Consider the following 16,705-nt stretch of genomic DNA (forward strand, 5'->3'; position numbering starts at 1 on the left):
CCAGAAACATTCGTGTGTTTTCTTCCTAATAACCGTGTGCATATGGACAGTAACTTGTGGGACACACAGTTTGAATTACTTTTTCAGCACAAGAGACGGGCTGTTGGACCCAGTGTCGGTCACTCATACAGCTCTGTGCTTGTCACTTGTGCAGGTGACTGTCAGTTATGAAAATCCCATTTCCAGCAGAAAAAAGTCCAAACCACACAACAGTAGCTCTACATCTCATATATTTATGTAAACCTGAAGCAGATAAGTATCAGGAGGAAAATTTCCACTTTTATCTTTCTGGTGATACTAATTACCTTTAAATAAGAATACTTCTAGTGGGAGTCAGCGCGAGGTAGACATGTTGGCCTGACTTAAAGGGCACATTTAAATGGGGACTTTTTAAAACTGAAAAACAATGAATCAGTACATCAGTGGCATCTCTGAGATGAAGGTACTAAAATGTATTCACAGGTTCATTATCTTCTTAGGTTTCATAAGGCTAAAAATATAAATTTATAAAAATACTATATTTTTATACGGTCAAGCTTAAGTTAAATGTTTTGATGTACGGTGGGTAGTAGAGAACCTATGGAGAAGCTCAGTGGTCTCATAACCTCCAAGTTAGCAACAACACTTCCTATTAAAAGTTTATCTGAGAAAATTCCCTGGAAGAGTAAGTTTACATTAGAGCAAGTGTACGTTTTTTTTATAATTTATAGTAGAGCAAATGTTTTATAATAATAATGTCTGTTATGTGAAATTCTAAAAAAAACTTTGGTGTTATTAAGAATTTGGCACTGTCTGCTGTGGTTTAAGATTGGTTAACTACGAAGATGGTGGCAGAATATGAAATTAGCTAAGTGTGAAAACCATGACATGAGATAGTTATTCTTTTCTCATAAGTCGGCATTTTACTCAAAACTTGCTAATGGCAAGAAGTAGAATTACATGCGAACAAACCCAGTCTAAACAGAAGAGAGGTGGGCGCTTATGGAATAGAAAAATAGTGTGTTCTTTGCTTGGTCTGGCTTCTGTAGATTGGAGCCTTTCTTCTTGGTCATGAGTACCATACATCTGTAGACTTTTGTGTTTTTCCTGAAATCATTATAGCTGTCATTTATACAAAGGCAACAACTTCTTCAGAATAAAAATGGAACAGGGCAGGGTAGTGACAGGGTTGCTGCCTTGTGTGGGGCAGAGGTGACGGATGCCAGAAGTATTTGCTTCTCCAGGAGAGCAGGGGGGAGCAGGAGTCCCCAGGGAACAGTCGTTCTGGTTTATGATGGGGTCATTTTTATTGGGATTAAACATATTAGCCATTTTTATCATTGAGAAAGAATCGAAATTCTTATCCATGAGTTTGTAGTTGTTTCCCTGATTTTTTCCCCTTCAAGCGTTTACTTGCCACAGAATGCATTCCCTTCCAGAAAGAAGGTCTTGTGTTCCTACGATGGCAGTGAGAACGCTTAGCAAGGCTTCGTGTAGTGCTTTCATCTGGCTGGCAGAATTTGGTGGCTGAGCTGGCAAAGTCACTGCCCGTAACCCTGAGAGGAGATGGTGTCCGAGAGTAGCCTGCTGTCGTCATTCCCATCATTCACTTGAGATCCAGAATTTCCACATCCGTTCTTCAAACCCCTGCCCCCCTGTTTTCACTCACAGTTTGGTTAGCCCCGATTCCATGCAAGACTGGAGGGGCTCAGATGTGGAGGTTGTGGTTTCCGTCAGACTGGGATCTGAGTACACAGGTTTCACCGGGGCTAGCAGGGGCGGAAGTTTATCCAGCCTTGATCTTGCCAGCTCACACTACAGACCCCTGAACTGCCAGCCCTGGGAATTGGTGCCCAAAACAATCACCTGTGTTGCTGTAAGAGTCCAGCTTGGTTGTGGCTCATGCCCCTCCCAGGCATCCCAGAGATTTCTGCCTTGCTAGAGAGTGACCAGGCCTGGTCCATCTTGGCCCTGGACGTCATGGAGAGCTTTACACCAGGACTGTGGACTCCTGCTCACCTCTGCCTCTTCTGCTGCCCTGTGCAAGTGCCTGCATTTAGCCATTGAGCCCATGGCAGGGTCAGGTTTTTCCCAGAGCTGATGCTGGTTCTCTTTCTCCGTCCCTTTCAGGTGGACACGCTTTGCCTGGAGGATCTGCATGCTTTCATTGCTCAGGCCTTGTGCCTCCAAGGAAAACCAACTGTGCAGCTCGTAGACTTACAGGTACTGCATGACTGACTGACTGTCACAGTTCTGAAGACACCCTGCCTCACCGCCCCTTTGTTCTGTTTAGTTTTGGTTGGTGTTTCACAGAAAAGATAAAAAGGCATATTTAGCCAAGATGTTTTCCTGGTGCAGTGGTGTGGTTTGTCTGTCCACAGCGGAGCCTTGAGTCCTGCTGAGTTAGTGAACTTCAAGCAGATCTCTGTACAAATGGCGTCCCACATTTCTTGGAAGTGGCCATCCAGACCTGTGTCACAGCTGGGTCATGTGCTCACAAGTGCTGCCTCTTTCCAGTGCTGAGAAATTGACAGTTCTTAATCCTGTCTCAGTGTTGTAGTAATATGAAGACAGCAGTCTGTTTGATCCCTTATAAGTCTTGCTAACTTTAGGAGAACAGGATGCCTTTTTCTGGTATTAGTGACTTTGGTGCATACACACCTTGTCTCCCAGACTTGGTGTCTGCTCTCTGGGGCTGGGCTACATCCCACCTGCCTTGTGTCCTTTCCCAGTGCCTTGCTTGTGAAGTGTTTAGTAAACAGTGTTGGTCACTGGAGGTTATTCAGACGCTGCCATTCACGAGTGTTTACTCCTTTAATTTCACGAACTAGTCCATTTGCAGCTAACCCCGGCTCCTCTCCTTTGTGGCCACACCCTCTTACGTCTGATGGTTATTTCTTAGAAGAAGCCCCAAGGTCAGGCCAGTTGTTTGTGGAAACTTAAGACTGTGCTTTGTAAATGCCATTGGATGATGATAATGAGTTTTATCCATAGTTTCTAGTTAATTGAATTAGTTTTCACTTGTCTTTCTAGTGAAAAAGAAGCCTGATAAATTTCATTTATAAACAATTTTTAATCTCATCTCAGAACTCTTATGTACTAGGTTTACTTCATAAACTAATTCTCATGGTGGTCCAATTAAATGAACAGGGCCGGGTTTTTTCTTTTGTATTTTCACTTTTACATCCATCATATTCAAGAAAGTTCATTTTAAAAGTGGACTTTTTTTCCTCCTTTGGCAAGACCCCATTTTAAATAATGGGTTTGGGGTTATTAGTAGGTTAGTGCTAATTCTTTTTTTATTGAGGTATCATTGACATTATAGAAGTTTCAGGTGCTCAACATGATTCAATATTTGTGTATATTGTGGAATGATCGCCACAGTAAGTTTGGCTAGTATCTGTCACCACACATAGTCACAGAATATTTTTCTAGTGCTGAGAACTTTTACGGTTTCCTCTCTTAGCAGCTCTCAGATCTACAGCACAGCAGTATTAACTATGTACATCCCATGGCTTATTTATGTTACCACTGGAAGTCTTACCTTTTGGCCCCCTTCACCTATTTTGGTCACCCCAGGGTCACAGATATGAGTGAAATCATATGGTATTTGTCTTTCTCTGACTTACTGCACTTGGCATGGTGCCCTCAGGGTCCATCCATGTTACCACAAATGGCAAGATTTCTTTTTTTTTTTCTTTATGGTTGAATAATACAGTATTGCGTTGTGTATATATACCATGTCTCTTTTTTTTTAATCTGTTCATCAGTTGACAGACACTTAGGTCGTTTTCATATCTTGGCTGTTGTGAGTAAGAATGCTGTAGTGAACGTGGGGTGCACATATCTCTTCAAGATAGTGACTTGACTTCCTTCAGATATTTCCACAGAAGTTGGATCGCTGGGTTGTACGGTAGCTCTATTTTTAACTTTTGGAGGAACCTCCACACTGTTTTTGACAGTGGCTGCACCAGTTTGTGTTCCCACCAGCAGTGCACAAGGGCTCCCCTTTCTCTACATGCTCGCCAACACTCATCTTTTGTCTTTTTGATGATGGCACTTCCAAACCAGTGTGGCAAATTAATTGACCATACATGCTTGGATTTACTTTTGAGCTTTCTGTTCTGTTCCATTGATTGTTGTGTCTGTTTTCATGCTGATGCCATACTGTTTTGTTTCACGATAGCTTTGTAATATAGTTGGAAATCAGGGAGCATGATGCCTTCCGCTTTGTTGTTTCTCAAGATTGCTTTGGCTATTTGGGTCTTCTGTGGTTCCATACACATTTTAGGATTGTTTGCCATATTTCTGTGAAAAATGCCACTGGAATGTTTTTGAGGTTGCACTGAATCTGTAGATTGCTTTGGATAATATGGGCATTTTAACAACACTTGTTTTCCCGTCCACAAGCATGGGTGGTCTTTCCTATTCTTTGTGCCGTCTTCAGTTTCTTTTGTCAGTGTGTGACAGCTCTCAGAGTACAGGTCTTTCACCTTCCTGGTTAAATTTATACCCGAGTATTTAATTCTTTTTGGCGCAGTTATAAATGGGACTATTCTCTTAATTTCTCTTGCTGCTATTTCATTCTTAGTATATAGAAATGCAACATGTTTTGTGTATTGATATCGTGTCCTGCAGCCTTATTAATTCATGTATTAGTTCAAACCATTTGTTGGTAGAGTTTTAAGGGTTTTCTCCGTGTAGTATCATGTCATCTGAAAATAGTGACAGTTTTACTTCTTCCTGCTAGTTTGGATGTCTTATTTCTTTTCCTTGCTCGATTGCTCTGGCTGGGACTTCCAGTACTGTGTTGAATAAAGGTGGTGAGAGTGCACATCTTTTTGTTGTTCCTGATCTTAGAGGAAAAGCTCTCAGCTTTTCACCATTAAGCATGATGTTAGCTCTTCGCGTTGAGTATGAACACTTGATCGCTGTTCCTCCTTTTGGCAAAACACAATTTTAAAAAGTGGATTTTCAGTTATTAGTAGGTTCATACAGTTCTTAATACCAAATTGGGCCTTCCTCCCAGACTGCTGTCCTGCTACCACTGGCCTGTCTGTTCCTTGACCCTCATCTGCTTTCCTCTCCCCTCCCAGTGAAACTAAACAGGCAGGCAGAAAGAGAAAGGAACTTGGAGGTCATGCTCTCTCCTGCCTTGTTACGTGGATGGGGAAACTAGGCAGTGTGGGCAGCAGAGTGAGCTGGAGTTTGGGTTCATGCTGATAAGGGTAGGTTTGGGTTCTGTCACTAACCAGCTGCGGGAACTCTACCGAGTTCTTATGAACATACCACAGAATACAACTCCTCTCTCGTGAACTGGAGGGGATGTCTTAACGCCGGCACCATGTGGGACGTTCTTTGACTTTGTCCACATCAAGTGCATCATCCTACGCTTACCTTGTCATTGGCAGAGCCAAAGTGGAATCGGCTCTTGACAACCAACCAGTGGTCTTTTCCGAAAGAAAGGCACTATCACCGGGAGGGAGGGACCGGAGGGAACCTGCGCCTTCGAGTTAGAGTGACTCCAGCGGGAGCTCACCTTGCTGTGCCCTGTCTCTCTGGCTCAGCACTTACTCTGCACTCAAGATTTGTGGCCTGTCCAGTCAGACCAGGTACCTTCCCCGTTGTCAGAGCTTCTCCAGCAAGAATGGGATCTGTGCCAGCTGTTATTGGCGTCGGTTCCCTGTTAGGACCGTAACCGGGTGGTGTGTATTCTCCTCACGCGAAGGGCCGCTCCCAGGGGCCACTAGAGCCCCTGTGGGAAGTGTCCCAAGGAGGATGGAGGTTTTTAACCAGCGGTGGGGACTGAAAATAGATGCAGTTTCAGTGGCCTACCTTCTCATCAGCCCAGGGTCGTTCCCTCTTGGCTGTCCTGGTTGATTGGGTTGGTTGTGAGGGTGGGCAGGGCAGGGCCCCCCCAGGGCCTCACTCCGCTCCCACTGCCGAGGAGCGCCTTATCTGGGTGGTCCAAACGCCTGTCTTCACCATGAACAGTGGAGCCACGTGGCTGCAGGGCTGGGCATCCCTGCCCGCTGGTACTCATGGGCAATTTAAAAAGTGCCCTGTTAGGTTTGCACCCAGCAATATTTCTCTTGTCCCAACAGCTTGACTCTAGCTTTAAGGTGGTATATGGATTTACATATTTATTAAAAATCCAGGGAGGTAGATTATGTATGTGAAGGTTATATCCCATATTACACATACATGCATTCATTTACAGACGCAGAAGTCTGCGATCTATGACAAGGAGTCATCTGCAACAGTTACATAAAAAAAAAGAAAAAGAAAGGGCTGCAGTGTCACTTCTAGTGAAGAAAAATGCAAAGACAGCTTGCCTTCCTCACACACAAAGGGCAGTCACACAGCTAACAGGAGACGCTGTCCTCGGTGCTGAGAACACATGTGAGGAGCCGGGCTTCCCAGCTGTAGCTGCGTCCTCTCTGAAAGCTGGCTGTGTGCTTGCTGCTCTTCCTGTCCGTGTTGACGACTGTGCATGCGTGTGTTCACCTTACCGTTCTAGAGGACGTGGTCGTCGTTGTACTTTGAATAGCTCAGGGGGGCCTTTGGCGCTTGGCTCGTACAGCCCATGTGAGAGCACACGCAAAGGTGGGGTATGTATGGGATTAAGTTGGGATCTCTGCATACTTAGGAGGGAAAGTCAGCGAAGCAATGGACTGAATTACACAGTGATCAGATAACTTGTGAGGCCCCACTTTAAGGAGCTGTAGGTGGGGGGGCGGATTGTTGGGGTTTGGCATCTGTGCAATTGAAGACGAGGTTGCCAAGGTAGAGGAGATAGTCGCGTGTCTTGAGGTGTCCCGCAGACACTTCTGTCGATGCCTCGCCACCCTTGCCTGGCTCTAATAGCTGGGCCCCTGGCGTGTGACGGGGAGTTCCGGGCCTCCGGGAGCCCTGGTTCCTGATCCATTCTGTGCACACTGGCTTCTGATGTGGGCATGCATGTACTTGTCCAGAAATGTAGAAGGGCTAGAAGTAGCTATCTCGCTCATCCTGTGGTATTTTGTCAGACACGGGTACCTGCCCAGAGCATTTTGTGAAGTCCTCTAGAGAAGGTGGGGTTGTCCCCCTGCCACTGCTGAGCCAGGTAGAATGCAGCAAGCAGACGTGGTGCCTGCTCTCAGAAGCCTCCTGCTCTCCCCTTCCCAGAGCACAGTGGTGCTTTTCAGTTACCTCTTGCTGCTCTGTTTGGGAAGAGCCAACGGGATGCTTAGGACATTCCAGATGCCTCTCTGGTGTACCAGGGATCCGGGGAGCACTGTCTGAGTGCCCCAGCGGCTTCTTCAGAGCTTACAGGAGGCGGCAGCCACCTTTTCTGGTCATCACCACTCATCAGAAAGTGCCCAGTCATCTTTGATTGGGGAATAAAAGGAAAGAAATACGAATAAATGGAAGGAAAGTCCTGTTATAAAATTCAAGCCATACCACATCAGAAGGTGATGAGTTGTAAGCAGTGCACTTCAGTGCCACTGTAAGACTTTTCGAGACTTACTGGATGCACAGCTCTTGGGGCACACGCACCTTGGTGGTGTCACCGTGAGCCGTACCAACACCAGCAGCACCATGTACGTGCAGGGAGCATGGTTTGGCCCACAGTGGACAGGGAGTCTCGTACGGGTGAGCTGTGTGCACAGCCCTGCAGTGAAGGTCAGCTAACGTCCATGCAGCATTAGCTTCTGGTTGGACTGGCCTCCACATGCCTCAGGCAAAGCCTGACTGTATTACGGTCCTCTTTACCCTGGCACTCGGCAACCCGGCCCTGTTCGTTCCGGGCACTCGGCGGGCAACTTGAGTGACAGCGTTACTGAACGTGCCACTCTCGGTGAGGTTCCATCATCGTGTTTATCACACATAACACTCTTCACGCCTTTCCTGCAGGCATCTCTGTTATGTGAGGCAAAACAGCCTCCTTTGAACTCTAAGACTCTAATAGTCTTTGAGTCTTCACGAACTCCTCGTGTAGTATGTAGGTTTTAAACTTCCATACTTTAATAATTTATGTTGTAAATTGCAGAAATAATCTGGAAGAGTACTTAAAATGGGTCAGCCTTACTGTTCACTGCAAGTGTGGGCACTGCCCTTCGCCCTGAGGCTTCTCCACCTGGGCCTGGAGCCCGCCCCTTGCCCTCCCTGGGGGCTGCTGTGCAGATGGGCCCCGCTCCCTGTCTTTGCTTCCGCTTCATCCTCCGTCTTTAACTTGGTCTCTCTGTCTGGCTCTGTCCTTTGGTGGATAAAGCAAAAAGCTTCTGCAGTAAACATTCCCCGCCAGTCACTTGCCTGCCTCATTCTTCAGAGGACGCCGCAGGATGGGGCTGCATGTTTGCTGGTCTTCTCTGCCCCCTGTCCTCCAGCCCTGCAGGAGCGTCATGCCTCCGTTGCACAAGGTCACTGAAGCAAAGGTTAGGAAGCGCTCCGCTGACACCGGGTCTTGTGCTGCCTTCTCTCTGCTTTTGAGCCTGTGGCGCGCCTTTTATTTATTTTTGTTAGGTAGTACCTTTCACGTTCTAGACATCTTCCATCAGATACGTTCGCTGAGCCTCACTCTGGAGCACCAGTGTTGGTAGCTCGGGAGTAGAGTGAGGGCAGGCTGTTGTGGTGGGGACCTCGGTGAGGAGGCTGCGTGTCCCGAGTGGGATCTTCATAATGTCCTTCCTCTGCTAGACAAAGGCCTCCTTGGAGGGAGGGTCAGTGCTTTCTCTCCCATTCGCTTTCCAGTGCCCGGTACCCTGCTGCTATGGCTAGAGCCAGTTTGACTCCACAGACTGCTTGTGCAGGTGCAGCCCTTGTGAGGAAGCCCCCTTTGCAAAGCCCCTCTGCTTCTGACATGTCTTCACGAGGTTCCCAGCAGAACTGAAGAGACGGCTGTGGCTGGGTTCTGCCCTGGGGTCCGGGGGGCCGGCAGGGCAGAGCAGGAGGTGCAGGAGGCCCTTCCTCCTCCCAGCTATTCTCCTCAGGTAACTGCCGACATAGAATTTTACCACTGTGTTTGCTGTGGCTCGTGGTGGGAGGACCAGAGCCCTGGAAGCCACGCGTGGGCATGGGCGGTTGTGCAGTGGTTTCAGTCAATTGGCTCCTGGCTTGAAAAGCAGAGTGAGGACCCTACAGCTCACAGCATGAAAGTGGGGAAGGAGGAGAGGGTGGGGCAAAAGTGGCAGAGAAGGAGGGTGCAGGAGAGAGGGCTCTGTGCCCATCCCATTTCTGCCTCATCCACTGGGAAGGCAAACCCCACATGGTTTCCTATCCCACAGCTCCCACCTGGTGCCCTGCTCATGTGGAATTGAATGCGTATATTCCTTTTTGTGAAACTGTTCACACTTTTCAGACATTTGGATTTTCTGAGACCAAAATGTGATAACGCCAAAGCTTATGGGAGATTTCCATCGTGGTTACATCTGAACATAGAGATAGGGATTCACATCGAACTTCAGAACTTGCCAAGAGTTACAGGCAGAAGAGATGTCTGCACTCAGCTCCTGGACTTCTAGACTATGTTCTTGCTGTATCAGGTCTATGTCATTCATTCTTGGCTTTTTAAAACTATTGTATTTGGTACTTTCCTTTGACAGTATCTTATAATTACCTTGCATCTGAGAGATGTGTTTCTGCAGCTAAATTGTATGGTCCCAAGGGCAGGGACTGTATCTCATTCTTGTTTATAATCCTCCGGCATCTAGCATAAAACAGTGCCCAGTGAATGCTTGGTGAAGTGCCTCATAGCAGCGATGAATGATTTTTATGGAGCGGATCTACAACACGCAGTTTTATCTGTTTCCTGTGTTTTAACATGGGGTCCGTATCATCTTGCTAGAGCACTGTTGGACGTTTAGCTGCTAGAGTAGAAATAAAGAAACAAGGCATTTTGATGTTTCTGTGGGCAATTTTCTGATTCTGCATTGGATCTGGGACTTCACCCTTTGATCATGTTCCTCGTTCTCAGATAATCTCCATCTGAAAAGAGGTTGCCAGCAGTGTTATAAATGATAGCAAGTGCTAGACCACGAACCCGCAGAGGAAAGAATCACCAATCAAGACCAATCAGATCATCAAGACAAGGGCCTTGATGTCTCCATTCAGGAAACGTAGGCCTCCTGGGAGAACCTAGGTCAGAGCTCTTAGCACAGCTGGGAGCAAGAGCAGGGCGGGCCAGGGCTTGGGGGAAACACGCGCACTCACCCACCCATCGGGGCCGCAGAGGGTCTCACCATGGAGTTCCCGAAGATGTTCTATTGCCACTGTTGGATGGAGCGACTTGTAACAGGCTTGGCATTTTTTGCTAAAAAGACTGCATGCCTAGAAGTGGAATGTTTGATGAATCAAAGGATCTGTTTCTATCAAAGGACCAGGAAATTCCTTGCTTTGGTGATGGGGATGATACATCTCTGGGAGGAATATTTGTAACGTAAATCAGTTAAGGAAAAATAAGTAAAATATAGGTTCAGTGAGGTGCCACCATTTGGTGAGACGTCAAATGCCCAGATTTTTAAGCTAAAATGAAGCCTCTCTGCAACTAACTGTTAGGAAGTGGCACTAAATTGCTTTTACTGGGGAAGAGTGTCTGACCGGCTGAAGGTAAAACAGACTTACGGGATGAGACCCGCGGTCTGATGGGTGCGGTGTGGGTGGTGGGAACTGGTTGTGTTCTCACAGGAAGGGGCCGCCGTCCTTGGGGGGGGCTGAGGAGCCGCCACTCGCCAGGTTTCTTGCCAGAGTCTCCACTTGCCTTACAGTAGAGGGTGTTTGCGGACTTGGAAAGGGAAGGTTAGGTGATGTCTGCCTGGTCATGACCTGTGCGCCGAGTGACAGGTGATACAGGGTGTGGGGGACAGAGGTGCACACACCTGCCCGCCTGTGCCCCTGACGGCCCGCACCTGTCAGGAAGCCCATTGTTCTCCCGACGGGAGTGCAGGTGCCGGGGTGAAGCGCTGAGAGCCGAGGTGCTCGGGGCCTCCACACAGAGCGCCTCGGCCTGGGGCCACAGCCATAGAGCTTGCTGAAAAGTAAACGACCAGGGTAAGGAGCATCCTTGAATTGCAGGCTTTGGAAAAAAACATTTTGCACACATGGGCAACTCACTGACAACCAATTGAACCGAGTCTGTAAAATGGACAGTATTCATGGGCCTCTCCTCTTGGGACGTGGTTTCCGTGGACACGTGTCAGAGCACAGAGCTCACGGGGTCGCTCGGCGTCCTCCGACCACGGGTGGGTGCACAGCTCTGACGGAAGAGCACACTGCCTCAGCTGTCCTCTCACCTCAGAAGAGTATCCAAAAACTGCTCTATAAGCCACTTTGAAGTTTGGGAGAAGACTCAAAGAAGGGTCATGTCTCATGACGTGTGGAAATTATGTGAAATTCAGGTCTCAGCGTCTAAGGTTAAGTTCACACCGCGACAGCAGAGTTGAGAGCTATGACAGAGACCGTAAGGCCCACAACACCAGAAATACTGATCTCTGGCCCTTGGCAGACTTACCTGCTGGCCCCTGGCTTAAACCAGCAGGTAAGTCCGCAGGCTCTTCAGTGAGCAGAAAGGTCACTGGATAGTGTGTTTCCTAAGGACAGAGTCCGTCCCACTGGTCATTGTGCTGGACCTGGCATACATTCCTCAGGAACAGGAAAAATTAGAGCATTTTTGGGGGAAATTAGGAGGGCTTCGTAAACATTACACAGTTAATTTTGTATCATTCCTTTGAGGGAAATAAAATCCTTGTTATGTTGGTAGGGAAATGAAGACAAAGATTGGTGTCTTGGCTGAGGTCCCTTGAAGGGTCTGTGAGGGTGCACGTTCTGTGCTCCGGAGTCCAGCCTGCCCACGATGAAGCCTGGATTCGGGGTCTAGGGGGTGGGTCCGGGACGGTGGCTTGCTCTTGTTGGATCCTCTGTGTTGCTCGATGCTGTACAATGTCTGGTGCTCAGTGAGTTTCAATAGTGAAGATGATGTTGCCTGCTGGAGCCAGATGAACGGGACCTTGGTGGCGGTGCAGGCAGGCTCTCCTGTCAGGCTCTCGTCACAGAGTGATTTGCCCAAGGTCAGGGCACCAGTGTGTGTCACAGCCACGTTAAGAAGTCAGGGCTGCGAGGTGCACCAGACATCATCATGGCTTCCCACCGTCTCCCCGAACAGCCTCTAAAGTGAAGAGCAAACATGGCGTGTGTAACAGCAGGCGTAGAAATCTTCATTACAAGATCTCGAGTCAGTATTGCCCCTGCTGGTGAACCGTCACTTTCCAAATCAAACACTTCAAATTCTAGTGATAAAATCAAAATGCTTCAAGGAGATCACATTTTTAAAGCACATCAGAATAAAATCTATGAAATGGTGCTTTACTGATTAAACTGCCAAAACAGCCAGAGAAATACAGGATTGTGTAAATGTGTATTAAAAGAGATATTTAGAAAAAATACTTTTACTGTTAGGCGCTCAAAAAGTTGATGAATGAATGAATAGTAGAAATAGAACCTATTGGGAGCGCCTAGGTGTCTCAGTGGGTTAGGTGTCCGACTCTTGATTTCAGCTAAGGTCATGATCTCATGGTTTGTGGGGTCAAGTCCCGTGTCAGGCTCAGCGCTGACAGCACAGAGCTTTCTTGGAGTTCTCTCTCCCTCCTGTCCCCTGCTTGCACTTGCTCTCTCAGAATGGGGGGAAAAAAAAAGAAAGAGAATCCATTGAAACTTTTAGTAGGCTTTTTAAGTTGATATGTAAGCACAGAAGGTGACTCCCCAGATGGGTTAAATTAAATATGTCAAAGGAAACAGGTGGGAAACCTTCAGGGGACAGGCCCTCAGTCTGATGCTCATGTGCACGTAGGACTTGCAAATGCTTTTCCGGAGCATCCGCAGGCAGAAGGTCATTGTGCGACTGACCAGGAGGGCACTCTCAGGGGCCCAGCCACCCCTCCTGGATCTGGCAGCAGATGACAGTGTCCCTTCTTGTGCCTGTGGCCCTGTGATGAGGGTTACACACGTCACCTGGCATGTCCCCGGTGTGTGGTTCAGAGGATATTAGCTCTGGTAAGCAGGCACATTTGTGGAGGAACATCATCAAAGGTGGAAAAGGGGAGCGTATGGAGGAGCAGGAGCGTCTCCTGCTCTCATGACGCTGGCTAGCTACAAGCATGGGGGCTGCAGGCCGCTGCCTGGCCCTGGTGCCACCCTGGTGCCTTTCCTGTGCCTCCGTCCCTAGTACTAAGGGGAGCTGTTTCTGTCTGGAGAGCCCTGAGGAAAGCAGATGTCCTCAGTGCCCACAGCCACCCTTCCAGGTTGTTCCGGAGGAGAGCTGGTGGCCGCCCATAGTTTAGTGAGGACAGGTTGGGCTGGCTCGGGACAGCAGGTGGGACACCTCATGGAAGTTCTCAGGGGAGATCTCTGGTGCCTGGATCTCCAGCACATAAGGGTCCAGAACGATCCAGATGCCCCACGGCTGACTTGCCTTTGCGGAAGAGAGACACAAGTCAGAATAGAGGTGTAGAGCAAGGCAGGCCACACCCGGGCCACCGCCTCCGAGCTCAGTGAAGCTGCTTGCTACACAGCCTCGCCTGTCCTCCCATGTGGCATCTATGGATGCTGGCAGGCCACAACAGCAAAATTGAGCAGCCTCAGCATGGAGCCTGGGAGCCGGCCATACGTCCGCACAGACACTCAGGCTGGCGGTACCCGGAAGAGGCTCCTGTCTGTTCTGGGTGCCATTCACACCTGCAGAGAAGCTGTTTGCTGACTGGGGCCTCCGTCCCTCTCGATTTGTCCTCTGCTGTCCCTGCACTTCTCACTGTGAACCCTCCCTGGGACTTTGAATCTGGCCTCTGGCCTCCCCTCTGTTCGCTGCTTGCATCTGGGCAGAGATGAAGGACTGGTGCTTAGAGCTTTCCCACTGGGCCCTGGCCTGGCCTTTCAGGCATCCACAGTCTGATTCCGTGTCCCCAGTCCCATCCAAAGCCCCCCACCACTCCCCTGCCCTGGAGGCAGGCCCTGCCCAGACCCCGGCCTCACTGCCGCCTCCATACACCTGCTGCAAAGGGGCTCCTTCCTCTGCTGGGTACCCACACATGGTAGTTGCTGATGTGCCCCGTGACACCTCGCCAGTGATGCCACATCTGCTTCAGGGCCTGTCCCCTTCCTCTCTCAGCGAGTGACCCTCTCTCCTGCTCAAGGATACCTGTCCCCTCTCCTGGGGTTTCCCTGGGCCACGGCTCTTCAGGACTGGACACTCGGCCTCATTCACCCCTGTGTCTTCCCTTGTACCCGCAGTTTCTGACAATTTAGCAGGTACTCAGCTAGTTTTGTTTAAATGGATTGAAATACGTCCTCAGTTACTTGGGGTGGAAACTGAGTCCTCTGTGACTTTTATGGGACCTTTGTGCCTTGTCAGCACTCTGATGTTGATTCGCTTAATACTGTCATCAGTATTGATGTGGGCTTATGTTCGTGCCGGATGCTAGCAGACGCATTCTGTCCTTGTGAGTAAGAATATTCACGGGCGCCCGGGGGGCCCGGTTGGTTGAGTGTCCCGACTCTTGGCTTCAGCTCAGGTCATGATCTCAGAGTCGTGCAGTCAGGTCCCACATGGGGCTCCGCCCTCACCTGGAGCCTTTAAGACTCTCCCTCTGTGCCAACTCTGCTTCCACGTGGGCGCTTTCCCTCTCTCTAATTAAAAAAAAAAAAAAATTAAAAATAAGGAATCTTCAAATAAAATTTTTTTTCTATAGAAGAAACAAATCTCAGGATGGAATTTTCATTTTAGCTTTCTGTTTCAAACCCCATTCCACGGATTGGCAGAAATGTACCCTGGCTTGAGGGGGGTAGGTGTCCCTGAGATGTCCTTGTCCCTCTCTCTATGCCTGTGGTCCCCGTGCTGCTCCCACACTGCCAGCCCACAGAACGTGGGTACCCCATGTAGCGTGTCTCCCCTGGGCTTCAGCGGGCCCACAGGTGGTGGCAGGGCCTGTGCCCTCTTCTTCCTGTCTCTGTGCCATTGCTCCAACATTTCACGCCTGTGGCAGATCAGAGCCTCTAAAGTTCTCCCAGGAGCTGGCCATTGGAAAGTAAGAAGCCAGAACTTAATGACTTGTAGCCTCATTGCTCCTGTGTATTGGTTGTAGGATGTCTTTGGTGACCAAGATCCAGGCAGCAAGGGGGAGATGGTGGAATCACGGCTAACAGTTTAAATATTATCTCACTCCGTTTCTTGTAAAGGTTAGCCTTTTATCATTCTCTTAAACTTTTCTGTGATTGTACATTTGTGAGTAGAGCTGTAGACCTCGTGGCGGTCGTGGGTCTGACGGCGGAGGCGGCAGTTCGGGTCTGACGGCGGAGGTGGGCGTGTTGCCATGATGTGCGAGGATGTAGGGGGGCAGAGAGGTGGAGGTTTCACTGAGCCCGTCTTTGGTGCCATAGGATGGTGTGGGATGTCCTGCGTGCTCAGCGACTCGGCCTGGAGAGGGTCCCGGGTAGGGGGATGGCTGTGGAGTGGCCGGTGGTATGCTGGCCCACAGCAGCAGGGGGCTATACCCTGCGGGACGCACACATACTGTGCTGCTCCCTCCGTGGTGTCCTCAGGCACCCCAAGGTCTTCAGGTCGACACGCCTTACACCCAGCTCTGCTTTCTCTTCTTTGCCCTGTTCTTTCGTCTTTCTTCTTTCCTGTAAGCCATCCACAAAATACATAGAAATTGTTTTGTTTGTTTGTTGTGCGTGGTCATCCATTCTGGACCTTAAGAGCGTGTCAGGAGGGCTGCAGAGGAGAATGGTTGGTGCCCTGCCAGCTGGCACCTCGAGGCTCCCATCCTGCTGACACTCGCTCCTGGGACAGCGTGCCGACCCGGCCAGGCAGAGTGTTTTCTCCACATGCTGCTCCCAGGGTGCTGCCACCAGCCAGTCCCTGGGGCTCCGGGCTCCTGTGTCCTGCTCTTCTGGGCAAGTGTCCACCCATGCTCCAAGGGCATCTCTTGCACAGCACGCTCCTGCCTGGATTAAAGATGTGACACGAAGTGGCATTGGGTGAGAAGGGCGTGGGAGAAATGGCTCTCTTGTGTGGCTTCTCAAGACGGGCCGTGGAAGGGCCAGCCCTGCTGTTGTCACTGGCCCAGCACTGCCCCTCCCCTGCCCCTGTGCCTTAGGAGAAAGGGGAGCCCATTTGTATTTCCCTGCAAGGCGGCCTTAATGGATCTTCATGTATTTTCATGTAAATTTTTGAATAAAAACAACTGTTTTTTTTTATTTTCTTATTGAAATATAACTGATATACAATGTTATATTAGTTTCAAGTATATAGTGAACAGCTGTTTCTAAATGTTTATTTATTTTTGAGAGAGAGAGAGAGCATGAGCAGGGGAGGAGCAGAGAAAGGGGGAGACAGAGGATTTGAAGCAGGCTCCAAGCTAAGAGCAGACAGCCGGACACGGGGCTCAAACTCACAAACCATGAGATCATTACCTGAGCCGAAGTTGGACGCTTAACCAACCGAGCCACCCAGGCACCCCAGTCAACAGCTATTTTTTTTTTAATGTTTATTTATTTTTGAGAGAGAGGATGAGAGAGAGAGACCCAGAGTGTGAGCAGGAGAGGGGCAAAGAGAGAGGGAGACAGAGAATCTGAAGCAGGCTCCAGGCTCTGAACTGTCAGCACAGAGCCTGACACGGGGCTCAAACCCACGAACCTTGAGATCATGACCTGAGCTGAAGTGGGACACTTCACCAACTGAGCCACCCAGGTACCC

The 16,705-nt window shown here is 49.1% G+C and overlaps 1 protein-coding gene across 9 annotated transcripts in view; it reads left to right on the plus strand.

The window, feature by feature from the left end:
• The window catches only part of FAM120B (family with sequence similarity 120B), a 94,904-nt gene that overhangs the window by 39,749 nt on the left and 38,450 nt on the right, over nt 1–16,705 (plus strand). For 8 of the 9 annotated variants that reach the window (XM_042987563.1, XM_042987565.1, XM_042987567.1 and 5 more), the window contains one exon: nt 2,110–2,202. The exons of the other annotated variant lie outside the window; for it this stretch is intronic. In XM_042987563.1, the coding sequence (XP_042843497.1) occupies nt 2,110–2,202 (93 nt within the window). The remainder of the gene's footprint in view (nt 1–2,109; nt 2,203–16,705) is intronic. 9 annotated transcript variants of the gene reach the window in all.

This window comes from Panthera tigris, chromosome B2 (assembly GCF_018350195.1).
Source record: "Panthera tigris isolate Pti1 chromosome B2, P.tigris_Pti1_mat1.1, whole genome shotgun sequence".
Taxonomy (NCBI): domain Eukaryota; kingdom Metazoa; phylum Chordata; class Mammalia; order Carnivora; family Felidae; genus Panthera; species Panthera tigris.